Here is a 27985-nt window from a genome sequence, read left to right as displayed (position 1 = left end):
AAAAATAAAAAAATAAATCTGTGGCTTGAATTGTCCAATTCATACAAGCTTCTTCATTAGTGGCAGGTCTTGATGTTGACTGTGGTGTTGCTCAGCTTAACAAGGTTCTGTCATCTACAGACATTGTATGCCATTTGACAATGCAATGACTGGGGATATAGTGGAACATGGAGCAGACCCGAGGATTGAGAATTACAGTAAAATCTCAGCACTAAATGAAGAGGTACATCTAAAATAACCACAACAAAAACAGACTAATGGTGTATTTTAAAATGTAACCAGCATTGTCCAACTAAAATAGTATGTCAAGATGTGTAAAGGTATTCAAAAGGTATTAAAAATAAAACTTTACTAAATTGATTTCAAATGGTTTACTTCAATGGCAGAGAGAAACAAGGCAAAACAGTGTCTTTAAAAGAAGAATATTAAATGTTGTTGGAATGATTAAACAAGTGGCCTCTATTTAGACCAATTGCATAGGTCACTGATGGTGGTAATGAGCCCAGCTTAAACTAGTGCACTTCAGCTTCCAAACACGAGGAGAAGGAGATCATCATTTAAACAGTGAAACTATAGGACTAGGCAATTAAAAACAGCAGATTGATTTTACTGTATATTTATTTGCAGTCTTTGATGTTACCATTTTATTTGGAATCCCACTCTCCCAATCAAAAGAGTGGCACTCCCACTGCCTGGGTGCTCCTAGATTTGTTGCGAATTGCATCCGAGCCGATGTTGGAAGGAGGTACCACATGGAAAGAGGCATTTCAGAGAGGTAGCTATTTAATTTTCTGTAGGGGAAATGTTTAAATATTATATGTATATATGCATTTGGCTAGTGACTATTTTTTAATACAAATTAGGCAGACACTCATCTTTCAGTTCATTAGGCAACTGAACATTTCCAACAAGTGCTTTTTGATGATCTTTTGAATCCACTAGTCATTTGTTTTATTTGTAATCATTAATAATGCAAAACATTCAGAGACAGTTGCAAATGTTTTACATGCAGAGTTGTGATTTTGAAGTTGAGAAGTCAATGATTTTGTCAGTACCAAGATGTAATAAATATACAAAGGCACTTTTCATTGAAATGTTTGTGCAGTCTCATCACTTAAGTTTCTTTTTAGTATTACCAGTACTGATTCATTTGGAGGGTCCTGGGTTTTTAATTCACTAATGTTAATACAGTGCTACTGTATATTTTTCTTCTGATTTAAAAGTGTGTTACAGCACAATATAGTGTCTCGCCTTACTGAAGCAGGGCTATTTGCTTTGAGAAGTAGATTTTTTTTCCCTGGTTGAAGCTCTACACACTGGTGAGCTGAAATCCATTGTGTCTTATCTTTAGCCTGCTAATGGGAACTGCAAAGCAATTCACTGCCAGTGAATATGCAGGTTAGAATGCAATCAAGAAACCTGAATGTTAAGCTGTGTTCTCTTTCGGTAAAGAAATATGTAGAAATGTATTCAAATTTAACAGTTAGCTAACTGGAGCAGCAAATCTCTTTAGCATAAGTTAGAAGATTACCTATTACCGGTTTAAATGGACAGCCACCATACTTTTTTATATATTACATAATTTAATATTTTTGAATTGTGCTCAGTTTAATACTTGATTTATTTATTTATTTATTTATTTATTTATTTATTTATGTATTTATTTTGTCAGTTGTGATTTCTGGTGTCACACCAGCAGTGGAGCTTTCCGAATATTGTCCCTCTTGCAGTGAGATTTCAGATGAGATTTACAGAGAAAGGATAAAGAACATACTTGATCATACAAATCCAGGTAATTTGGTGCCTAACATGTAGTGCCTATATAGTTTTTACAAAAACAGACTTCTAAAAAAAATGACAGTAATAGTATAAAAAGTAGATAAACACATTTGAGTGGATTCAGGTATATTGTGTCCAGTGCTAAAGGTGAATAGGTTGTTGCTTGTCACAATATGTTGCACACGTCTGCAGGCTCAGTCATAACTAGTTTACAAAACCGTAGTTGTACTTTCCAGTCGTGGTCTTCTGCAAACATTAGAGGCTGCCTTGATGGATGTGTTGGTCAATGCACCCACTATCACAATTGTTGCCGAATAGTTGCACACAGCTCACACACAACTAGGATAATCATACAAAATGTCACATATTCACATACATTTAAATGCATTGAGGATTTTCCAATGTGTGTATATATATATATATATATATATATATATAGAGAGAGAGAGAGAGAGAGAGAGAGAGAGAGAGAGAGAGAGAGAGTTTATGTCTTAGTAGTACCATTTTACATACCAAAGACATTTTTAAATGAAACGTTACAAAAAGGATATTGCTGCTCTAGAAAGAGTGCAAAGAAGAGCAACCAGAATTATCCTGGGTTTAAAAGGCATGTCGTATGCAGACAGGCTAAAAGAATTGAATCTATTCAGTCTTGAACAAAGAAGACTACGCGGCGATCTGATTCAAACATTCAAAATCCTAAAAGGTATAGACAATGTCAACCCAGGGGACTTCTTTGACCTGAAAAAAGAAACAAGGACCAGGAGTCACAAATGGAGATTAGATAAAGGGGCATTCAGAACAGAAAATAGGAGGCACTTTTTTACACAGAGAATTGTGAGGGTCTGGAACCAACTCCCCAGTAATGTTGTTGAAGCTGACACCCTGGGATCCTTCAAGAAGCTGCTTGATGAGATTCTGGGATCAATAAGCTACTAACAACCAAACGAGCAAGATGGGCTGAATGGCCTCCTCTCGTTTGTAAACTTTCTTATGTTCTTATGTTCTTATGATATTGAAGTTCAGTCACCATTGGCTGTACCGCAGCGGCCTTGGTCACTTAAGTGTAACACATAAAAGCCATAATAACATTTATGATTACAGCCAATAGCAGGTCTTCTAATAAGCCAACATGATAAAATGTATACATTACATTGCTTCTTTGGTTTCCAAACTCTAACTAATGATTGCTTCTCTATAGCGATACATTATTGTAGTTTCTGTCCTGCCATACCATAGCTGTCATGAACTATTAAAGATTGCCATCTGCTGGCTGAAACTCAAAGATGCAACTTGAACTATTTTTTTTCTTTCAATATTTAAAATAATGTTTTTTGATAGATTTATAGAGCATACATTTGAAAATAATATTTACAACAATCAAAAAGTTAAAACTGCATATAATACACCAAAACAGACTCATGAAAACATTCCTTCAATAAACATTTGTTGTGGATAGGACAGATTAATTTCAAATAATCACATTCCTGTTGGACTATATAGGCAATTATAGACAGTAGCCTTGTGAATTACGTACTTGAATTGTTCATATTTTTAATTGTTGTAATTAGTGTTTGATATTATAGTTTAATTGCTGCTTGTCTTGTAAAGCGCTTTGGGATGGCTTGGCATGAAAGGCACTATATAAAAATAGATTTACAGTATTGCTTGATTATATTTAATCTGCCATTTATTTTTGGGTCTTGAATGCATTTGTCTTTAGGTGATTCTAATAACTACTATAAATGAAAAAAGTGCTATTTGTAGTAAAAAAAATATTTGAGAGTCTGTCTCAACATGTGTAATATGCACCGCTAGAAATTAAACCTGTGAAGGTCATAGGAGCTACGTAAAGGTTATTTAACATGGGCTGTGCTGTGCCACAGTGTTTCATTGTGTTTAACCCGCGGGAAGTATGATATACCACATTTTGAATCCCCCAACCTCTCCTATCAGTTAGTTCCAGGTTGTACACCCATATGGAAGCAGACCCTCCTTTCACACCTCCTCGTCAGCCCCTGCAGACTAGAGCCCGTTTATCATGCAAGGAGTTCAGCCCTGAACAGCTGTCCCCAATTTACATAAAGTAAGTTGGAGTGCGCAGCAACAGTGGGATTTTATTTTCTTTAGTGTAAGGATATAATGATCCAAAAATGTTTTACATTAACTGAATGAAAAAGGTTGTTGACTGAATACAGCTTGGACACTTTTCTTTACAATAACAGGTAATTATGCACATCTAGGGGTATAGAGGCTTTGGAGTCATGTGACCCAGGGAGTCATGTCTGCCATTTTGACGGTCTAACATTGCCGCAAAGCTGTCAAAACTACCATACAAGTTAAGTACGAGTACGAATTTAAAGAAAATAATCCAAATAAACTAGGCAAGTTCAGTACAAGTATGATGTCTCAGGATACAGTTATACAAACCGAACACACCAGACACCTCACGACACTGGAATTCGACAGGTATACAAATAAAATAGCAGTTGTCAGCACGTGTGATCCTTATACAGTGCCTCAGATGTTGTTTACACCGCTGAAAAGTACCGAAAAACTACCAAGTTGAAATGGGAGATAACCATTCAGACGCAATTAGAAGTTAAACCGTTCAAACCAGGTGCACAGGTTTGTACCATTTGATTTTGATGTTGTGTTTCAGTCGAGTGGTTTCTGATGCTGATAAAGTAATCATGGAGGGTGGAGTCTGGCATGCAGAGAAACACCACGCTGCTCTCCTGGGTCTGCTGCTTGCAGGTAAAGCACTCCTGTAGGACATGATGTGTTTTTGACTCTCATGGAATACGGGGAGGATTGTAGCCAAGCTGTAGTATTTCTTCAAGGCTAAATAGCTTCAAATGCCATTATTTTGTCACCTTTCCTTTCCTTTTTATGATGCTTACAATCAGTCAGCATGGTTCTGTGTTCTGTCCAGTATTTACTTTTCTCTGTATCTGTGCATGAAAATACTAGTTGCCTACTCCTTTTGAGGTGACCTTTCAACTGTTATTTATTGTAAACAAACTGGTGAAACTGGCAAATTAGTAGTTACCAGATTTGCACTTCATAAATATTATTGGGACCACTGGGAGTCCAGACCCACTCTAGTCTCACTGCACAATTTTAAATTGCTCGATTCGATTACCTTTCAGTTTTATATGCAACCAACATGCTTAATGCAAGAAAGAACAAAAAAGAAATAAGCAATAGCACAACTAATAACTGATAGCCCTTTTGGAAATAACACCACTGTACTAGAAAATATTTGCCACTTAAGACCTCCTCCGCCATCTCATCTTTTTATTTTTATTTTTATTTTATTTTATTTTAGTGCTCATGTCTTTGTTTTATGTTATTTATTTCTACTTATTTCTTTTCTTCTCTTTTCCATTCTCGTCTGCGTGACTAATTAGCCAACACACACCATTGCAGGCTTAATACCCCATTCATGGATAATTAGTACACACCCACTTCTTGACCATTAAGAGTTCAGAGAGCATTAGAAAGTACTGAAAGAGTTTGGAATGATGGTTGGCAGAGACTCAATATATGTCTCACCTATTGGCTGAGAAACATCACACTTTCACTGCTAACACTATAAAGTTGTCACTGCCAATGAAAAATGTACCGTATTTTTTTTTTTTTACCTTTTTCACTTCATACTGTGTTTAACCTTCACTGTTAATCCAGTTGCAATACATTCATATCAATTGAAGAATGTGTCTTTGTGCTCCTGTTACGCAGAACCTCAAGTCCAGAAGTCCAGTTTGCAGTGCCATTCTGCTACAGAAGTCTTCCAGATGGTGGGTGTTGAGCCAGATCCTTCAGTAAATGTAACAGTGGAAAGAGTTGACTATAAACAGTTAAACCCAGATCAGCCAAGCCCCTTGGAGACAATGACCACAGATGCACATAGTGCACCAGAACTGCCACCAGCGAAAGCAGAAACATTTTCTACTCTCACCTTGATCCAGTTAGACAGTAAGTTTCTAGATCATCTTCTTTGATAGCAAGGCTGGGCCTGTTGACTTTTTAATAATCACTAAAAAGAAGTAAAGGCTAAAGGCACTGTAAGCATTCTAAGCACTAGAACTAAAAGGTTAATATAATTTCAGGTGTTTGTGTACTTTGGGTCTTGAAGCATTTGTGTTTTACTTGAACTGTAAAATTCTTCTTTTACATTGACTTTGTATCTACCTTTATGACAAGATTTACTATGTTTTAATGATTTGAAAATTTTAACGGAAGAGTAAAACACCTTTTAATTTAAGGGAACACTAGTGCCTTTTTCAATGCATTGTACATTTAGAAGACACTAGCTGAAATGTGTGTCTATTTTCTAGTAGCTTACAATTCTGGTTGAGCATGTTGAAGTTTTAGATGATTAAACTTTACATTTTTTACTGTTTGTTTTATTCTGCAGATATTTTGAGAAAGTCCAGCATGGACGCAGGTCAGCATCATGTTTCCCTTAGAAATACTGCACATTTAAAATGTTCTATCTGTCCTGTGCTTTTTAACAAGGATTCATAAAACATAACCTTTTGATCTTTCTTAATTTCAGAATACCATAGACGGAGTGCCACACCTCCTGAAAACAAAGTCAAATCCATTCTTAAAGACTTAAAAAATAAAAATGAGACACCGACCAACGTTCAAAATAATATTCAGAAAGCACAACATACTGCTGCTGACGTCCCTGCAAGTAAGCCAGCTCAGAGGTCAGACGCAGTGATAGCGTCTGCAAAAAGAAAACAAGTGCTGGAAGGAATAGAGGGTCTTCCAGTGCAGCCTAAAAATTCATTCATTATCGGCAGGCCTGAAAAAGACATAAAAGACCCCTGCAACAAGGGCACAGAACGGAAACCACAGCAGGAGGATTTGGATCCGCTCGCCAACTTCATAATGCTGAGATCCAAGCTGACAAATGCAGTTGCTGCTCCCCCCAAAGCCAAAAGCAAGAATGAGAGTCAAACCAAGGCTGGTGAGTAGAGAGGAAGCTTGTTTGTGTTAAGTTGACTTTTCTTGATCTTGAAGATTTGCTTGAAACACCTCAGCAGCTTAAGGTGTCTCAGAAACCTTCCCATGGTAAAAATGGTAAAGAGTTAAGGCACTTCTGTTTGTTGCATTTTATATTCTTGTACATACGTTTTCGTCAGTAGAACCGTCACTAAATCTGCCAGTTACTGTACAGTGCACCATTATCTTACCCCCTATTTTTTTATTTAGAATGTCCTATTCTGTTCCCAAACCGCAGAAACTCCCCACTATAGCTCAGGATAACTAAAGGTCAGTGGGCACTTCTGAACCCACGACAAAGCCAATTACCTCTTTACACCCAGGAGCTCTATAAAAGATGTTGAGGAGCTATTGGCCTCTGGAGGACAAATGCTAACCCTGCAGATGTCCGTATGACCTCATTGGGCACCTGGCCAGTAGGGGCCGCTGTAGCCTGTTGAGAAACAGTCCCTGGCGATTTTGCCTCCCTAACCCTCAGCCAGTGTCAATGCCAATGCGCTGGTCTCTGTGGAATCCCAAGTGAAGATCAGCAACTTCACACAACCAAGAACACGTATTTGTGATCCTTTGACTGTATGACTCACCCTGCACACCACACATGCTTTTACCGGGTGAACCACTTAAGGACTACACAATGCTATTTTTTATTAGCAAAATAAAGCATGGTCACTTATCTTTTATTAACTACATGCTCTTCTTATTCAGTTTTTATCAACACCTACGTCTTGGTACATCTTACACAGTGTGTACTTTATAGTCCATTTTACCAGGATCCATTATAAGTGGAGTGCACTTAGAGTATATCCTGAACCAATTCTAAATTTGTCAGCTTTGAAAAAAGAAGCTGTAAAATATGATTTTTTACAGATACAAAGGTAGAAGATAAGTTTGCTTGTGCAACCCCCAAAGAAGTAGGCTCTGCTGCCAGGCCTGTGACACCAGAGAAAGCCAAGACGGAAACGAGGAACACTGCTGTGATTGAGGTCCAAGCATCAGGTATCAGATTTAACACAATCGAATATGTATTCATCAGACATCTTTACTGTGAATAATATATTGAACTCATGTTACCCCATTGATTGTTACTATTATATCCCCAACAAATCCACATACATTCAAAATGTAGTGTTTTATTTGTTTGTTTTTACTTTATTATCTTGGTCAAGACTTATTTAATCAAAATGACTTCATTTTTAAGTATAATAAAAACATATCTATAGTTGCACACATTTTTTAGCTCAGTGTCAGTTAACAATTTTATTTTAATGAATAGGAAACCAACCATATGCCAAAATATTCCAAATGTACCCCATCAGATTGTGAGGGGCTTTCATAGTATTTCAATTGTGGTGACATTTTAGTGTGTTCAGTTTGCAGAGATTCATAAGGTTTGATTAATAAATTTTTTTTTGAAAAAGCTTTGTTTCTATTCTTGTATTTTGACAGAGAGCCAGTGCAGAGCCTACCGTGTACTTCATGATATTGCATCCCCTGTTCTCTTTAGTTCAAAAGAACTGGGCATATCTGCTGCTGCCTTGGGGGACTTTGCTACTCTGTCTTTTGACCAAACCCGGTTCTTTTTGAAACAGCAGGAAAAACTGGTCAGCAACAGCCTAAAACAAGGTTAGGGTTTTCATGATCCATTTGATGCTAAGAATGGAAACAAATAGATATGCTTTGTAATTTTGTAAAAATGTCTAATCAAATGTCTAAAAGTGTTGAATTCTATTATGTGTGTTCTATATGATTCTTTATTGTTTTAGCTTACTAACATTTCCAGTAATTTAAAAGTTTTGGACAGCAAAAAGTAAACATACCAGATTAGATGCCGGACATGACAGAGGAACTGCTCTGCTAGTTTAATAATGGGCCAACATATTACCTTCTGGTCACCCTGGATGTTAATGTGACAGAGTAGACAATAAAAATGCCATATTGTCTTTCTGAGAACTCATTAACCAATGTAGTTATTGCCTTCACTGTAGTTTCTCCAGGTTATCGAACAACAACAAAAACAATATATACAATTTCAGTGCTACAGTGTAATTGATTACTTAGTTATGAACCCCAAAAGTGGATATCTGGCCAGAAATGGCATGCCTTCAGCACCGCACAACTCCAAAAGAGGTAGCAGGTACATATTTGTGCCTTCAATATGTCATAAAGCTGCAGCTGAAAAAAAAATAAAATTATAAAATGTGTCCTGCTACTTAAAATAGAGCACACTTTTTCCTTAAAAATGTCACCATTTTTGTACACTCACTAATGATATTTTGTTATAGTTATTATATGTTATTGTTATCAATTTAGCAAGGTTTACATGCATCTAGACAGCAAATACTTGATGGAACAGTGAACTGTGGTTTCTGTGTAAATTATCAGTTCAACTATGTACAGTATTTTCAGTGTTGTCAACATTGTATTTTGTATCCATGTCTTGAGGAGACTGGCCCCCATTGCAATACAATAAGTTATTTCTAAGACAGTTTGAGTCAGCTATTTTAGTTTTTTGAAAAAAATATAATAAAATAATCATGTGCCAGCAATGTGAGAAGTCAGGCTCCTGCTAAATCTGCTCTTAACTGATCAGACTTTTACTAGGCTATCCAGCTAGAAATCAATCTCATCTGACTGGGTTGATTTACCTGTCGAAAGAGATCTTGACAACCGTTAAGGGAAAGCCGTTTACCTTGATGCTCACTTTGCTGGCACGTGATTATTTTACTATTCCAGGTACATCCATATGTGATACAAAACTAAATCTGAGACGGTGAGGTGAGGTGGGGACCATTGGTCTATTTGATGCGGAATGACCCCTCTGTTTATGTATAACAATGATGATAATAAAAAAATTGTCTTGCAGGTAAACCAAGTGAAAAAGATGTAACGGCGTATAAGCACGCCGCTGTGGTGCATCTTTTGGTGACAGTTCGAGACCTTTTGCTTATGTGTGACCTTAACACAGCTGTAGGTCAGTGTTAAAAACAATATATTTCATAGGACAAAGCAAAGTTATCTGTCTGCATTGTTTCTTAACTTTTCAGTATATCTACAGTAAGAACAGTGTAAGTAATTGCAATGCAATGGCCTTCATTTAGGATTGTTTTGTATCTGTGTTTGTATGTGAGTTTTGTCCATGTGTCTTTTTTGTGACTGTGCCGGCTGGCTGGAAATGTAACTTTTTTTTTTTGTTCAGTGGGCATTGAGAGAGAATGCTATGAATTTTGAGGTAAGGCTATCAAAAAATAAGCCTAAATTTGTAACACTTTAAAAAAACAATGGGGGTATTATTAATAAATTCAAGTTTGTAATTCTTTAGTTATAGATTTTTCTCAAAATGTATGATTTGGGGTTTTGAAGTTACGGATTAATTATGTTTTTTACTGTGCTTTTAACACACTATGTTACAAATAACCTTGATGTCCTTTGGGTATTTGTCATCCTAGTTCAATCAGGCCACAAAATAAATAACCAACTTTGCTGTTTTCTACAGATTCCTGGCTCAATTTATTATCCATTTTACTGGCCTCTGTTTTATCGTTTTTTATTAATTGTATTTTTTTTATGTAAATCGTTTTTTTTCTGTGCTTTCATTTTTGATATACTGTATGAAATTAGTGTTTTTGGTTTCTTTCCAAAATGCTTGAGTGTTTTTTTTTTCTGTGAAAATATGTATAGTAGTAACTCGACAGTACTTGCACACTTTGTACCTTCTTTCCTTTGCTGTCTGTACATTTCGCCACAATTCTGTTTTAAATCCTCTGTATCTTAACTGTAATGCAGCTTTAAATCCCACTCACAAGCCTCCAATCCTGATTGTAATGTCGTTTTAAATCTCGCAAGTGGAATCTCCAATAGAAATGTAGGAATGTGCTGTCAGGAAGGCGGGACATTGCCCAGCAGCACTGGGAAATGTATTTATTATTATTTTTGTAGTAGGTTTTATTTTTTAATGGGAAAAGAGTAAAGTCATCGTGAATTGATGCTTCTTTGTTTTAATAATGTTGACCAATAATAATAATCACATTAACTCGTAAACAAGCCGGTGGTATTCCCTAAACTGTTTCCTTTTTTTAGTGTGTGGTGTTTCCATGCTCTTCTGTGTTTTATTTATTTTATTTTGTCTCCACAAAAGGAGCAAAAGGAGACAGTCTTTTCTTTTCATGACTAGCTACATTTTTTTGTACTCGTGCTGTATTCGTGTCGTTCGCTTCGCTCCCGATGTGCATACTATAGGCTATTTTGTGAGAACCTAAGATTTAATTGCTGAACGATAATGTTTTTCAGATGAATCTGTCAGGTAACTGTTGAATCTCCAAGTTTAAACAAAACAAACAAAAAAAGAGTTGTTACATGTATTTCTTCGTTGATTTATTTGTTAGAAATGTTAGCTAAATGTTGACTTGCCAAGTGTAAACAAAATATTTAAATTCACTGATTTATTAGAAACCCAGGTTTTCATGTCAAAATGTTCACTCGAAGTGTAAAAAAAAAAAAAGAAAGATTTCTAGACTGATTTTAAATGTTGAATTTGTGCTACGCGTATGTATTTAGTTAAATCTGGACTTTTTTGTGGTTAAGGAAAAAATACGCAATTTACACGAAATCGGGGAAAAAAACTTTAAAATACTTATGGTGTAACATTTTAATATGGTGGGGGGGCGCGACAAAATGTATACTAAAAAAAGGGGGCGGCATTTAAAAACTTTGCCAGCAGTCAAAAGCAATAGTCTTTATATTATTGGTTTTGGTGTACTATTTAAAAGCCCTTGTGTATGTTGATGTAGCTAAATCTACATTATTTGGTGGCCTTTCCGTGACCTTTCTATGAATTCTTGTTTTTTTCCTGCAACTCGCCCATGAAGTGTACTAAGAATCACTGTGCCAAAATCATATCCTTAATCATTGTGTATACTGTATTTTTTTACAGTTACACAAGCTGTTATTCAAACACGTTTGTGTAATCTATTCTAATCACATATGTCCAAAAAGACCTCTTATTTTTTGGACCTTTTTTTCCCTGAATCCATTTATTACAGACTATCTAGCAAGAGCCAAAGAAATGTATGTCAGCACACTGGGGTCTTGTTTGGATGACATCTGGAAAAGACTGAGGGTCATGCAGTACATCAGCCAGAAGAATGAGGAAGCCAACCCCAAAATAGCCGAGCTCCAGCGGAAGATGTTGGCGTGGATACAAAGAAACCATTCTCAGGAGCAGAGTCACAAAGTAGGTCTCTAAACCCAGCTTCTTTTCTCTGAAGGCTGGAAATCCTTTTAACATTAGGAATCATGAAGATAAACGCAGGTGAGCAGGGATGAGTTAAAATTGTAGATACAGTAGTCAAAGCCTATACTAGCATTGTCTCTTTTTTTCCCCCAAACCGTTTCACCTTTATAACAGAAACTATAGTTTGGTAACAGGCAGTACAAAAGTATAAAGGCAACCAGTTTATTACAGGAGTCATGTTCAGCACTACACTAAAGTATGTGTCTGTGTCTGCTATAGTTTAGTCTTCCATGCACTGTAATTTGTTAAAGAACAGACCTTGTTGACAGACTATTGAACATTTCTGCACTAAAGATGACATATTCTTTTGCATTCCTGTTCTGCCATTTTACACACTGACTCAACATTGCGGGTTTCCAGACTTGTAATATAGGTATAGTACATTCACAACTTTGCATCAAGCTATCTGCCGAGTAAACCTTCCAAGTGTTGGTATTTTTAAAGCATGACTAAAAACTTTTTTTTTTATATATTGGGGTTTTCACCTGTTTAAATGTTGTTATTATTATTATTATTATTATTATTATTATTATTATTATTATATTGTACCTTCCGATGTTAGTGAAGTCCAGCTCCCACTATAATCACTTTTTCAAACTTAGTGAAGCCCGCCACCTTTCTAACCTTTTTTTTTTTTACCTTTTACAGGAATGTGACTCTAGTAATACTTTTGTATAGATCACGTGATTTATTCATTATCTTTCACAATGGTGTCAGAAAATTCTCAGTGTGCATATTGGTGGAATTGTCATTAATAACCCCCAGTGTGGGATGCATATTCTTATTGACGGTATATACAGTAGTGAAGGCACCATTTTTGCATATATCCCAATATCCAATTGTGATAAAACTTACTAAGGACGTTATTTAGCACAGGTTACTGAGTGTCCAAATCTGGGGATATGTGGTGGTACCTGTCCAACTGTCTGAATGTATGTATAAGTGTCTCACTTTTACATGTACATGCAGGACATTTTATAGTTGATTGATCTGGATTCACAGCCAGTACTATTGTTAATGATATGCTTTCTCTATCTGCAGGTACTGGTAATAATAAGAATGGATTCAGACTGTGTCAGGGCTATTCTTATTAACAGTCTCAATCATGTGAAAGGTAATTTAGTGCATGTTATCATCATACTCAGGTACATTTCTTGATGGGCCATTGTTAGAAATGCTAGTACAAAGACAGATACTTTGGACAATGTATAAGCTTGAATGAAAACTGAAATATAGATTAACTCAAATTGCCTTTCAGTCAACAACACCCTGAAGAAATTAGTACATTTTGGCATGCAAAACATTTTCATATTATTTTACATAATCAGGAATCCTAATTTGAATAGGAAGCTTGCCAAAGTTCATACAGAGCAGGACAACAATACCTCCCCTTTGTGTTTTTTGCAGGCATTAAATGAAACCCAAACACGCCTTTTAAAAATAAAAGTGTTAATTTCGCAAACAAGGAAAAGTGCAAGGCAAAGTGCACAATCCACGCATTCAGATGTGTTGTGTATGATCTGAAGATTTGAAATGCAGTGGAAACATGGCATATTTTTGAGAACTGAGCACAAAATGCCTGAGGACTGCCAAAACAAAAATGTTATAATTGCTTTTCATGCCATTGTTAAAGGCACTAAATAATCAGATTTCATTGTTTTAACTTTCAGGTCTGAAAACTGCTGCAGTGTTTCCTGAAGAAAATACCAAACTGAATTCCAAAAATGTGATAACATGGTCAGTACTCTTACTACATACCATATTTGTTTCTGTTTCCTGTGCGAGCATTGCAGGAGTATAGGCGATGTGCATTCCTTAAAAAGATCAGCATTCCTGTAAAGCCACTTGTCTGTTAAAAAACATTTGCTGCAGAGCTTTAACAGGTGGAGACACTAAACTATAGGCAACGCAGTTTCAAGACATTCAACATAACAAGACATAATAGCCATTCTGTACTGTATGTGTATGTAAACAGGGGTACAAATGAAAGGTATCCCTTCACCCTGGAGTGATGGAAATGATCTGATACCCTATTGTGTCAACAGAAATTCTCAATATCAGAATCTGGTCACAATGACCGATTTGACCTACCCCAAATTTAACAAAACATTTCATCAACCAATATTACAAGAAATACAAATTTAGGTCATGGTGACTTCATTTTTCACAGTGCTGACAACTAATTGGTTCTTTTTTCAGTTTTTTCCTGAAACAAATACAATAATTTATAACAGTTTAAAACTAGCAAAATAAAAATGAAAGCTGTTATATGAATGTAGTTTCTTGCTAGTTTTACTGTCCATCTGTCTGCATGTCAAACCTTTTTTCATTTTTACCTGTGCATGCAGTAGATACAGGTCCTAATGATATACTTTTTTCATGTACTGACAGTTCTAATTTTGAAATTACAATCATAGATGTGGATGAATGTCACTGACATGCTTGTTTGGTATGCCAAACAGCTTATCTGAGCACCTATGTTGTTCTGGTTGTCTTTCAGTCTCAAGAGGTATTCGTGTGTGGTGGCCTGCAGTAAGCACATCCATGCAGATTTCCCCTGGCAGCACTTCTCATTGGTAGTGGAATATGACTACATGGAGCACTGTGGCTGGACTCATCTCTGCACGGACAATAACATCAGTCACATGGCATTTAAAACTGCCATTCCTAAGACCATCAGTTCAAACATAAGCCAGCAAGGTTAGGATGTATTACCTTCCCGTAAGCTCGCTAAAACAACCTCATACAGTAAGTAAATGCACTGTGAATAAGTGGACATGCTTGAGCAGGCAAGTATCACATGAAAACAAGCGATAGAGTCAAACACTTTGCACACTTTCATTGTTAGCCAACCTAAAACAATCAGTTATTGTCTCTAGCAACATTACACCATACTTTAACAAATCTCTCTGTGAATTACCTTCCTAGCCTATTCTTTACCATGCTTTCATTATTACTTTGCTATACTTCTCTGTGCTTTATATACATAGGAAATGATTATAAGGGCTTTGCTGTAAGCAAGTCATTTACATCAAAAATTATTTACACTTATAGACTATGGAATACCCTAGTCACACATGTTTGTTTGGGCCACCCAGTTCAAAAGGGATATCTTGGGAGACCACTGAGGCTGCCATGTTTACAAACAAAACCATTGGCAGTAAACTGCAGTCTCAATAAACAATGATTCCTTTAAAATATTGCAGACAGCAATTTTGCATACATTCATTTGGCAGAAAGTACCTGGAGCTCTGTGCCTTGTACAGGCTGTAGTTATATGAATGCATAGATACACTGGTACTTCCATGGTAAGTATGTCAAGAAAAATACAAGGACTGTACATCTTTGTGCAAAACAAGGCTGGGTTGTTTATTAATGCTGCGTAAGTGATTCACAGTGTGATTGCAGTGCAATTCAAGAACTAACCATTGATACAGATCACTTTTCAATGTTAATTTATAGTTTATGCATTTCTAAATTATTAGTAGTAGTAAACTAAACAAAGATGTAGTATTTATTCCCAGCATGATAACATGGTCAGTTCTCTTACTACTAAAAGCTGCTAGATGAAAGTATAAGCTGTGTGCACTCACTGAAATGAACAGTCTGCCTATGAAGTAAAAGCTAATCCAGATCAGTAGGATTAAATATTTTCTTATGTGCTATTTTACTCATTAAACCAGCACCAAAAGTAATGCCTTTTTTGTGTGTCTGTTCTCTGCAAGAAGCACCCTGTGAAAATGAATCAGCCCTGTTATTGGAGCTTCTTATTCCCTTTGTGTTTCTGACAACTGAAGGCCTGTTGAACAACCCGGAGCTTCTACAAACTCTCGAGTCTAGGTCAGTGTGTGTCACAAAACAAGCACAACACTTTCAAACAATACAACACAAATTATAATCCTTTCGTTTCTTCAATATACCTCGGCTATCCAAGCCTACACTAGCTTTAGTCCACTTGGGCAGTACTGGAACAGTTTTGTGCAGCGTTTTATTTTGGACCTTCATTGTATGAATTTGGATCAAACATGTGTTTTATTTGTACAGCTGGCGTCGCTTTATCGGGACCCCTTGGGAGAAGTAAAAATATCCTGATTAAACGAGAGGCATTTGAGTCTAACCTTACTGAAAAGAAAAAGAATGAAATCACATCATATAATGATTAAATGTTACATGCATAATTTAAAATACGAGTCAATTGTGTTTTTTATTCCTAAACAAAAAACAATCCTCTTTATATATTTCATTTAATAACAAAAAAGATTGGGGTAATCATTTCTGGTTGTACAGTATTTATGTGCACAAACTTTTTTTTTTTTTTAACTGTATTTTCAGATGTAATATTACTGTTTTGGTGAGAAGCTACAGTGAATCCCTACAGATATTTGGAGGAACTCATCGCTATGCAGTGATTACAGTAGATGAATGCACTGCAATAATCATTCAGGTACCTGCAGAAGAGACACCTTGCTATTCTGTTAAAAGTATACATTACTGTACCCAAGACATATTGGGGAAGATGAATAAATGCAGAACTTATGAGTTGGCTCATTGGTCATTTGTTCTTCTTTTCTACAGAGGTGTACCTTATTGAATCTTGAACCAGTCTTGGTCTCCATTTCAGAAAAATTAAGAATGTTCCAGCCAGTCGTTCAGCATTGGTAGTAAATGGATAAATGTGGGGTTGAATGTGCAATAAATTCCAGTCAAATTTATAAAAACGTAGTGCTACTGTAGTGCTATAATATACTCTACGACTACTTATTCATTAAAATATTTTACTTATATTTGAAGAGGGAACTATGAACTGTTCCAAGTGGATTAAAATGGCCAAGGAATGCCACACTACCCAGTCATTCTGCATTTACAGTATTCAGCTGCCCTAAAGGAGGGTAGTGCCATAAAAAATATTCTAAAGGAAAACCTGTGTTTGCTTTTTGAAGTGTTTAAATGTATATCAGACTAGGAATATACATTTAAATATACATTTAAATACATGATAGAAATAGATAAGTGGTCAAAGTTTTGGATGTAAGGCCGCTGCCTGCAATGTTAACAGACATAATCTGGAATACTGCAGTACTGTTGTAGTACAGTGGTAGGGGAACTAAAATGTACAGCTATAAATCTGTTTTCCTCTGTGTATTTTTAAAGTTATGTATTTTTTTATATTTTGTGTTACATTACATTAGTTACATGTCATTGGTGAAATATTGCCATGCCTTCGACCTAATGAGGAAACACATGTGCCAAGAAACTAAGGACCACTGACGTAGATACTCAAATAGTTAAAATCCCATCTTCTGACCAAATACTGTTTTAAAGAGTTTTTAGTTGCTTAGCAACAGGATTACCACAACATATAAATACATAAGAAACATTTTAAGCCTGAAGCTAGGTGAGGAGACATGCAGATACTGTAGGAGTGTTTCAGGCACAGAGGGATTTCTTATATAAACAAAGTGTGTTGCCACTTATTTTTATAAATAAACAACAGAGAATGTACTAGTTATTTTTAAAACAATAAAAATCAGATGTTTCAAGGTCTTTCTTAAAGCACCACAGAAGTTTAAATTTAACAGATATTTAAAGACCTTGAAAGAGAAAAAAGTTTCTGATTTAATAATTGGGTGTTTAAAGTTATGGATGATTTGACCTGTTGAAGTCTTAAAGGTTTATGCTGTTGGCCTTTTTTTAGTGGTCACAAGAGGTCTTCCCTGGCTTTTTCTGGAGGACCAGAACAAATACATATCCACCAAAAGTTTCATTTGAAAACTTAATTAAGAAGTCAATTTCTGAAAAAAATAATATTTGAATTTGTTTTGATGTTACAACTAAATAAATAGTTGTCTGTCTTTTATCAAGCCATAACATTTTTGAATGATAAAATGGATTTACAACATACTTTACAATTCTGAAAGACCTACAGCATTCCATGGCTGAGATGGAAAAAACTCTCCATGTGTCAACAGTAACACAGGTAGTCCACAAATCTGACCTGTATGGATGAGTGGCAAGAAGGAAGCCATTTCTGAAAAAAGTCCATGTAAAATCTTGCTTGGAATTTGCAAAAAGGCATGTGGGAGACTCTGAAAAGATGTGGCAAAAGATGAAACAAAAATTGAACTATTTGGCCTAAATGCAAAGTTATGTCTGGCGCAAACCCAACACAGCACATCACCCAGGTAACACCATCCCTACTGTGAAGCATGGTGGTGGCAGCATCTTGCTATGGGGATGCTTTTCATCGGCAGGGACTGGGAAGCTTGTCAGGGTAGAGGGCAAAATGGATGGAGCTAAATACAGGCAAATCCTTGAGGAAAACCTGCTTCAGTCTGCAAAATACCTAAGACTGGGACAGAGATTCACCTTTCAGCAGGACAATGACCCCAAGCACAAAGCCAAAGCGACACTGGAGTGGCTTAAAAACAAGAAAGTGAATGTCCTATAGTGGCCCAGTCAAAGCCCAGACTTGAATCCGATTGAATATCTGTGGCAAGACTTGAAGATTGCTGTCCACCAACGATCCCCATCCAACTTGACAGAGCTTGAACAATTTTGCCAAGAAGAATGGGCGAATATTGCACGATCCAGATGTGCAAACCTGGTAGAGACTTACTAACACAACAAACTGTGAAAACATCCAAAGGGGGTGAATACTTACTATAGGCACTGTATATGGTTGTGCAAGAGGACATCAAGCTTGCACAGGATTTGGAACAAATGTGTCCTTGTCATAGATAAATGTCAAAATGTATATCACATGACACAATCTTTTTATAATGTTTTTTCCAAGCCAAAAGGGAATTACTCCTTTTTTATAATGACTAACAAAATGGATTGCAAAAATGTGCAGTGCTTTCATGATTTTTCAGAATGATTCAGTTTGGCTTGTGATGAAAGCTTCAACCAGCGTGTTTTCTGTGGTTGCTATTAGGAAATTGAGGAGATGACAATGGAGAAAGCCTCAGATAACATAATCTTGAGACTGGTGGCCTTATCTCTACAGTACAGCTGCTGCTGGATCATTTTTCATTCTGCAGAGGGTCAGAACTCAGAGTGAGTACCTGCCTTTATACCTATTCTGCAAGAAAAAGGGATACTGCACTATGCAGTGCTGTGAGTCAGAGGTGTGAACAGGAATATTTGATGCTGGTTTATTTGATAGGGATTTTTTAAATTGAGATACAATAGCTTTTTTACAGCAGGTTTTGCTAGAAGGCAAGTTTTATTATTATTTATTTCTTAGCAGATGCCCTTATCCAGGGCGACTTACAATTGTTACAAGATATCACATTATTTTTACATACAATTACATTATTTTTTACATACAATTATTACAGCTGGGTTTTTATTGGAGCAATCGAGGTAAAGTACCTTGCTCAAGGGTACAGCAGCAGTGTCCCCACCTGGGATTGAACCCATGACCTTCCGGTCAGTCCAGAGCCCTAACCACTACTCCACACTGCTGCCCTGATTCTTTTAGAACTTTTTTCTACCTATGTATTAAAAGAACTACAGAACATGTATAGCTGAACGAACATTCCTGAGTGAAGTATGTAATTACAAGTCACTTATGCTCCTTGTGTTCCGTCTTTCGGGTGAGACGTAGTTGTAAGTGACTCTGCAGCTGATGCATAGTTCACACACCCTAGTAAGTCGCCTTGGATAAAGGCGTCTGCTAAATAAACAAAAAATAATGTAACATATATTCATGACACGCAACTAGTACTAAAAAGCAGCTCCTCTTTAGCTACTTGCTCTTTGAAAGGTCAAGACTAGCCTTTCTGAACGCATTGTTTTGTTTCTTAGGTATCATTTTACAGGGGAGGTCTTCAATAATCTGGTGTTGATCTACACTGCCCTTGTGCTGTTTGGGGTAAAGTCTGAGGACCTAGAAATCAAGGTACAGGCTTTATAGGCAAATAGTATAAAAAACTTACTTGGTAGTTTTGCTCTCGGGTAAACTCAGTCAGAATACTACTTCTCTCAAAAATAATGATAATGGTAATAATATTTATTTGAGGTTTATAAACAGCGACAGAACACCATTGTTGCTGGGTGCTTTGAAAAGCTCTAGGCTATGTGTTTTTCCATCAGGTTAGTTTTGCTGGAGGAAAAGTAAAGTAAAAAAAAAAAGTTCTTATGCTCTTGAGCTTCAATTTGTAAAACACTTAGGGCACCTTCTCCTCAGGCCCTGATTTTTTGTTTTGCTGTGCACTGTTCATAATTAAAAAATAGCTTTGATTCTGGAATCTGGGAAAGACCATACATTTTCTCCACCATGCACATCCATCTATCCACCTCAAATGTGCAGATTTTAAAAAAACACATGTATTTCCATTTTAAAACATGATATCTGATACCTCTAGGTGAAAGAAATCACTGTTTGTAAGGCTGCCTTGCACTTCCTGGGTCATTTCACCTGAAGGATGAAATTGTCCCCACCTCTTCACAGGCTTCTTTCCTGCAAGGCAGGCAAACCAAGAACCATGAAAACCATGTTTTCTGTAACATCTTTTTTTACAACCTAATTTAGTGACAGGCTGCTATGATATGCTGTAAAAGGAAGGCTTTGTGGCATCATGGTATATAAGTTGACTTTTTTCAAGGAATCCTAATGAAAGACAAATACATTCCAGATCTGTTTTCTTTGCAGGTAGTGATTGCATCAGGAGCTGAGGAAACAGCTAATCTGTTACGTCAGATAGCTAGCAACACATTGATGAACTCCAAGAGAGACCCCTTAACCTGGCTGGATAGGTCTTGGCTTTCTGATGTACCATCACAGGTGTGTTTTCTTAATTGTACATCATTTGATCCCTTTCTGTCAAACATTACGATTCACAGCCATTTTATCAGAAGAGATGTCCTGTGCACATAAAACAATTAACTGACGGAATTATTTTTCAAAAGAGGATGAGAGTCATTCTTTTATGGAATAAAACCCTCATGCAATGGGCCACAGTATAATTTTACAGTGTAATTTCTGTGGCTAATACCTTTTTTCCATCATTGCTGTTTATATATTCTGGGTTCAGTATGTGATAACTTGTATTACCCAATTGAGGATGTAATTGTCACATGTAATTGTGTTGTATGATGTGTTTGTGACGGGGCACACCCCCCGCCCCTGTGTGTGTTGTATTATTTGTTGTATTATTGTTATTTAAAATGTATGTTTTAGTGTATAAAAACACAACGTTTTGTTATTATTGTTTACAGCCTGGATGGGATTAAAATGCCCCATCCAGATAAAATCGTGAGAATGCTTGGTCAACAGCGAGTGATTATTGACAAACTGGCTGTTGACCAAGCATATGAGAAACCCCATGCCAGATGTGGTCAAGGGATAAACAAGGTAATTGATAGCCAGTTAATCCTTCGGCCACAATATAAAAGACCTGCAGCTTTGGCTGATCGAGGTTGGTGTTTCAGAGGCGGATCGGGAGTCATGAGTAGGAGTGAAACCCAAAGCGAAACCTGAAGTAAACAATTGATACTTGTTTGTTTAGTTTCTGTATCTGTTTTGTCTGTTTATTTTGGCCATCGTGCAGTTTTGTTTGTTCAGTGTTTTATGTTCAAGCCTTTTATTTATTATTAAACGTGCGTGCCGCAGCGCTTTCATTTGTCCCAGTGCTATCTGAGTGTCAATTACTTCCTGGTCTGACGTCACCACACAAGCCATCGTGTGACAGTGTTTAAAAAGGAAAAAAAAACACAAGTTCCTTGTTTATTAATTTTGCTTCTAGGCTGAGAACTGCTTGCTCACCTTCCCCTGCGTGAACTCTTTGGTGGCTCAGCTCATGTTGAAGAAGGCCTCATCACTGGAGTGGCTTCTAGCAGCAACGTTCAATGAGCTGCAGGACCTCCTCCCTGAGGTTCCACAGAAAGTCATCAAGGTTGCTGCTTGTTACACACTACATTTTAAAACTTTTGATGGTTTTCTACACCTATTTATATTTTAAAAGTTTTTTTTTTATGGGAGTCTCCTGTGGTTGAGCCAGTAAAAGCTCTACCACTTGCAGGGCATGGGGAGCTCAAATCTCATTTGCTAATCTTGACCGGGGGCCTACAGGGAGCACTGCAATAGTCTTTGGTTAGGGAGAAAAATCATCTGAGGATAGTTTACCTTTGATACACACAAAGTTGCAGAAACAACTTCAAAAAGATAGTGAGTCATCTGTAGTTGCAAAATAATTAGTTATAAAAATGTATACAAAGCTAACTTCAAAATGTAGTGTTATATGGCCATTTGCCAGAAACACTCAAAAACGTTGCAGTATCTTATCATTAGTACTTTTTCACCTGTTAGAAGTGAGAGTAGTAACAACTTCTGGAGCAACTTTACCTAACCAAGAGACTTTGTGTTTCAATTTATTTAGCTCTTCAGTGACACCACAGCTCTGTACAAACTGAATGTGTCACATTCACCACCTGAATCGCTAGTGGAGGAGACATCTAGTGACAACTTCCTCCATTCTGGTCATAACAATGTCGGTCATGAAGATTTCCAACCGAGGCTTGATTTCTTAGAAGGCAACTCTCAGCAATGCGAAGTGCACAACCTATTTGAGAGGCAGCCTTTCCTGAAAAACGACCTATCATATGATCAGGGGCCTTTCAGTGGGACTGCAGACTCAGAATGCAGAGCCCAAATGCATCAGCAGAGAGGTAGATTATATATAGACAAGGCTTCATTCATAACACAATCAATCCCTGCTGCCTCAGTCCATGATCAGTGGGGGCTAGGTGGGGACGATGAATCAATACAAAATTATTCCGTTGATCTGTGGCCAGAAAAGGAGGAATCTTATGACGAGCAGTTTGCAGGCACAAGGCCCAGTGGGAGCCATACAAAACGGACTTCAAGTGGACCGGCACAGGATGTCTCTACCCTGTACTACAGCGACTCAGCCGGACAAACAAATACAGAGAGCTACTTTGAGAGGAGGCCCCAACATTCCCAGGTTTACTCTGCCCAACAGAGAACAGTTTCCTCCCAGCTAATGGAAGAGCCTTCTTTTCCCAGTGGTTATGTTGGCCCTGAATCCAACGGCATGCCATTGTATGTGTCAAGCCAGCCAGCAGATAGTCTGTGTCTTGACAGCCATCCATTTGCTCGTGCTACTAGATCAATAGCCGACTCTGTGTTTGCTTACCAGAAATCTGAATATAGGAGTGATGTCAGCAGGCACCCAGACTTCACCAGGCCATTCCGAAGTTTCTCGGAGAGGAAGAGAGGGGCAGTGAGTTCTGAGGGAGAAGAAAATTCAGGTATAGCAGACCTATCCTATATCTATACTGTAAGAGGTTTTGTATACATGTATCTTATCAATAGTGTCTCCTGTAATGTCCTTTGTGTTCCAGAACGATTTAGCCTTTTACCACAACTCAAACGAAGGAGGCTGACCTACGAAAAAGTACCAGGAAGGAGTGATGGGCAGACAAGACTTACATTCTTTTAAAAAGTTTGGTGATTGTTTTTATCACATTATTTATGCTCAGATCATAATGGCACGTTCAAAAATGGCCATCTTTTATTTGTTACATATTTGATATTTGCTGATATTAAAATGTTTATAAAATTATTTGGTAACGTTCTGCTACATTTACATTTCCCATACTGCATAGCAAGCTGTTAAACGGAATGCAAATCATTTAGTTTTCAAATAAAATCTAATGTAAAAAATAGAGTTGGGTAGGTTCAGTGCATGCTGCTATGTTTGGATGTATTTCAATAAAGGTCAGTCGTCTGTATTCTATATTTTTTGTCTTAGTTATGCATTTCCATTAAAATGCAGCATTGCTGAAAAGTCATGTACTTTTGTTAGTGGCAAGCTTCTTTGACCAAATAGAAAAAAAATAAATAAAAATAAGCATACCATACAAGGGGTTTAGAGACACCATTTATTCAACGTTTCAGATTATTGCCATTTGCAGGCGAGTCCTAAAATGACAGTGCTTTATAGTTTAGTTGTTTTATTACCAAGGTGCTTCAACATATAAACTTTGTGACAACCCAGTTTAAGAAAGCTGTACGCTATCAGTAGTCACGCAAGGTCAAATTGAAACTCAGACAGAAACATTTAAATATGCGCACCAGTATTTTTATATTAATTCAGTTATTTGCATTTGGAAGGATAATTTATCTAAAAGAAAACTACATGGAAACCCACATTACCCGAAAGGTACTACCAAAATAGTGTGAGAAAAAGGGGAGACTTATTTTTCTTTTTCCTTGGAAACCACCCCAACAGTGAGAAAAAGGTAAAACTTATTTTGATTTTTGCATGAAAACCAAGCCTACCTATTTTATTGTGGAAGACAGTATTAGACAGAGCAACAACAATCATTAGCTTTTTTTTTTTTGTAAGAAACACAAAACCATTTATTTAATAAAACAGGACACAAATACTCAACCATAACAGTCTGTTAACTCCATTAAGGACTGACATTATTGAGTTATGAAGCATTTCCTATTGATCTGTTGAACCGACATTAGCCTTCCTTGCCACATTCAAGCAGCTGTTGTGCATTGTAAACTCCAGGAAGCTTGTCGGTCCTGTTTCCAAGGGTTTATTTTAAGGACAGTAAAAACTGCATTTTCAATTAAAGTGAGAGACCAGTCCTTGAATAATCCACAACACAAGGCAGCTATGAGACAGTCATGTAAAACAGGCAATTCCTTTTTCTTTTTGCAACAATTAATTATGAAAAACTGGCAGTGTACTTTGCAAGCTCCATTCTGGAGATACAGTAAACAGGCATGGGCCAAATCAATTACATGTAACTTGTATGGAAAAAGCATTTTAGGAAAACAAAATCAATACATATAGCTTGGTACAATTGAATTGATGTTTTTTTTTTCCTTTTCATTGTCACTACAGTGCTCTTGAACTTTTCACTTGTCTATATAGATTTCCAACCTTATCAATATGTTGTCTACTTAGTTCTTGTTCATTCAAATCCACTGTGATGCTGTGGTCATGCCTAGCAGAATAACTGGACTTGCAATCTGCAGCCACTGGCAAAATCGAAAGACAGCTGGGGACTCTCAAGTCATTTCCTTTCAAAAAGTGTTTGGAGACAGGCCACCGGCTCTCAGAATAGACCGTTTGGTTACTGCAAGTTTCCAACTGTCCCTGTCTTGAAACTGGGCTCTATTCACAAAACTAACCACTCATAAGTTTAAGCTTTGTGAATAGAGCCCTATATTTAGATACCAGGTAAGTGGCAAAGTAAAAAAAATGTAGCTTGCAGTGCTGCACTGTGTGTGAGAGAATTTAAACAAAATTCAAGGTAAAAAAAAAAGCACTACAAGACAAAATAAATAAGTTGAATAATTATTTTGTTTTCTGATTCTATTGAAATCACACTAGAAAGCCATTAATCAAAATAGTTATGCAAACTAATAAGACTGCTTCTTGGAAATAAGACCAGCTTAGATAATCAAATTCAAGACGGAAGCATAGAGGAACATTTTATTAAATTAGAGTGAATGAAAACAGAAAATAAAACATTTCATTAGCAGAATGTGGATTTCGCTTAGACACCAGAGCGCTCGGGTCAACACCCACCCAGAGCCTAAGGGATTGTTGGGCCAGTGTCACTTCAACCATGCTCTTGTTATTTCCAGTCACATTAAAGCACAGACTGATGTATCAATTGGAATAAGTGCAGGATGGAGTTGGGGGTGGGGAGGAGGAGTCTTGTAAAAATGACAGCATGTAAGTTTGGTCAGAAATGATCTAGGCTGAAAGGTCTTTTCACACCAAGAAGTCAATCAATCTGAAGCACTGTCCTTAACAAAGTACAGAATACATTTTGTATATCTTTCAGCACTAAGTACTGTAATAGCAGTACTGTTTCATGATAACTAATTAATAAAGTGCTATGTAATTTGCAGAAAAAATAAAAATGGGAATATCTTTTAATATTTTGTATACATTATATATTTAATGAGTTGTTTCGAATGGTGTTATATTTGCTGCACTCTCTTTATTTACTCAAGATGTGCCTGTTTAGCATAACAAGCTCAAATATAAATTCATATAACTTCCTTAGTAAACATTTTCTTAAAAGAAAATTGTTTTGATTTGATTACGTTGTGCTAGAAAAAAAAATAGCGAAAACTGTGTTTTAATGTAAAATATTGTAAAAAAGGTCAGGTGCTGGGACTTTGTTATTGTGTGTGTGTGTGCGTCCGTGGAACTGTGCTGGACTGAGTTGCTTTGCAGAGTTACACAATCCTGAACCTAAGAGTGAAAGTTGGGGTTAGATTTATTTTTTACACTAAGCTAATGGAAATTTGCTGACAACCTGCATTTATTGTCTTTCGTTATTGCATCACAATTAGACCATAACTGAATGTTTAAAACGAGTAGTGATCCGACTCAGGACTAGCAATGTTAGTATTTGTAAAAAAAAATAAAATAAACAGCAACGTTTTACAAAACTACATTCACAAATAGAGCACCAGACATTATCAAATGCATGATTTTTTTTTTTTTTTTTTTTTTTAATTGCTGACTAGTCGACCTATTTGACTAGTTTTTACTTTGACTATTGGTCAAATTAGTAGTAGTTCTACCCCTAGAACAAATGAGTACAGTAGTATTACATCTCACTTGCCACTTACAAAGAACACACTGGCTCTGGTTGCATGCCCCGTCCTCAGTGTGAGAAAGTCACAGAACTAAATGTCAGGGAGTGTTCAGGTCAGGAATGAGGATGTGCTCATGGTGCTTCCTGACCTTCTGGCAGACTGTAGTCGATGCCATTGTTCATCATGAGCACTAAATACACACCCAAACAAAGGATTTTTTAACATATACATGGTCATTTTCTATTTAGAATTGTTGCATCAGCTAAGATCTTAATTTTGAAGTACAAAATACAAAACCTTATCGGCTGGAAAAAAAATGTTCCACTTCTATATGCTGCCACTCGGCCAGATCCGTCATCACTACGTGAGTTTCCACTCATGCAGACGATACTCAGACTCATTTACAGACTAAACCTGACACTAAAGTGGCTGTTTCTGTACTTTCACACTGCTTGGCTGAAATTAAATTATGGATGCAACAGAACTTTTTGCAGTTGAATTGTGAAAAGCCAGAGGTAAAGTTGCTTGGCTCTCCACATCAATTGCGCAAACTCGATAGCTTTAACATGGTTATTGATGGGATTGAAATTCGGTCTAGCTATGAAATTAGGAATCTTGGTGTCATTTTTGACCCTAGTTTAACTTTTGAGTCTCACATGCAGAATGTCACCAAGGTGTCATTTTTTCACCACTGTAACACTGCTCGACTACCACCTATTCTCTCTTTACCTGTTGCGGAGAAGCTCGTTCATGACTGTCTCTTCTCGACTTCATTACAGAAATGCCTTGCTAGCGGGTGCATCAAAAATGCTCTCAGTAGGCTACAGTATGTACAGAATTCTGCAGCCAACCTGTTCTGGCATTATTATTATTGCATTGGCTGCCTGTTAAAATCTTTTTGTTGACCTATAAAGCCTTGAATGGTTTACATTTCAGACATTGTAACTAGCTATATTCCTGTGCGTAACTTGCAATCTGCAGGCTCTGGACTGTTAAATGTCCCTCTAACCAGGCTCTGCTCTATGGGTGTATGGCAGGGTGAAAGCCCTGCCGGTGCACAGGTGTGTGGTGAATAGTAAGGAGGGGGTTACATTTCTCCCCGTCAAAACACGTGGGAATGTGGCTGGAGCTGACAATTGAATAAATCATTAATTAGGCTCCAGCCGCAGGTGTATAAAATAGGTGTTCATGGGTGGGATTAGATTAGTTAATGTTGGTGTGTAGGTTTTGTGGTGCTGTGATGTGTGTATGTCTGTGGCCTGTTTATGTTTGTGAGTGTTTTGTGTAGACCT

The 27985-nt window shown here is 36.9% G+C and overlaps 1 protein-coding gene across 1 annotated transcript in view; it reads left to right on the top strand.

Moving 5' to 3' along the window:
• Positions 1-24337, top strand: part of LOC131698902 (protein shortage in chiasmata 1 ortholog-like) — a 51097-nt gene extending 26760 nt beyond the window's left edge. The window contains exons 7-29 of the mRNA XM_058993607.1: positions 121-223; positions 628-775; positions 1673-1792; positions 3736-3865; positions 4442-4536; positions 5524-5760; positions 6203-6232; positions 6344-6763; positions 7666-7794; positions 8245-8421; positions 9662-9769; positions 11838-12028; positions 13130-13202; positions 13759-13825; positions 14589-14788; positions 15814-15928; positions 16421-16532; positions 19023-19144; positions 19898-19991; positions 20745-20876; positions 21838-21987; positions 22471-23362; positions 23456-24337. Coding sequence (XP_058849590.1) covers positions 121-223; positions 628-775; positions 1673-1792; positions 3736-3865; positions 4442-4536; positions 5524-5760; positions 6203-6232; positions 6344-6763; positions 7666-7794; positions 8245-8421; positions 9662-9769; positions 11838-12028; positions 13130-13202; positions 13759-13825; positions 14589-14788; positions 15814-15928; positions 16421-16532; positions 19023-19144; positions 19898-19991; positions 20745-20876; positions 21838-21987; positions 22471-23362; positions 23456-23553 — 3943 coding nt within the window. The 3' untranslated portion in view covers positions 23554-24337. The remainder of the gene's footprint in view (positions 1-120; positions 224-627; positions 776-1672; positions 1793-3735; positions 3866-4441; positions 4537-5523; positions 5761-6202; positions 6233-6343; positions 6764-7665; positions 7795-8244; positions 8422-9661; positions 9770-11837; positions 12029-13129; positions 13203-13758; positions 13826-14588; positions 14789-15813; positions 15929-16420; positions 16533-19022; positions 19145-19897; positions 19992-20744; positions 20877-21837; positions 21988-22470; positions 23363-23455) is intronic.
• The last annotated feature ends 3648 nt before the right edge of the window (positions 24338-27985 follow it).

Source organism: Acipenser ruthenus, chromosome 2 (assembly GCF_902713425.1).
Source record: "Acipenser ruthenus chromosome 2, fAciRut3.2 maternal haplotype, whole genome shotgun sequence".
Lineage (NCBI taxonomy): Eukaryota > Metazoa > Chordata > Actinopteri > Acipenseriformes > Acipenseridae > Acipenser > Acipenser ruthenus.
This window is presented reverse-complemented; position numbering and strand designations above follow the sequence as displayed.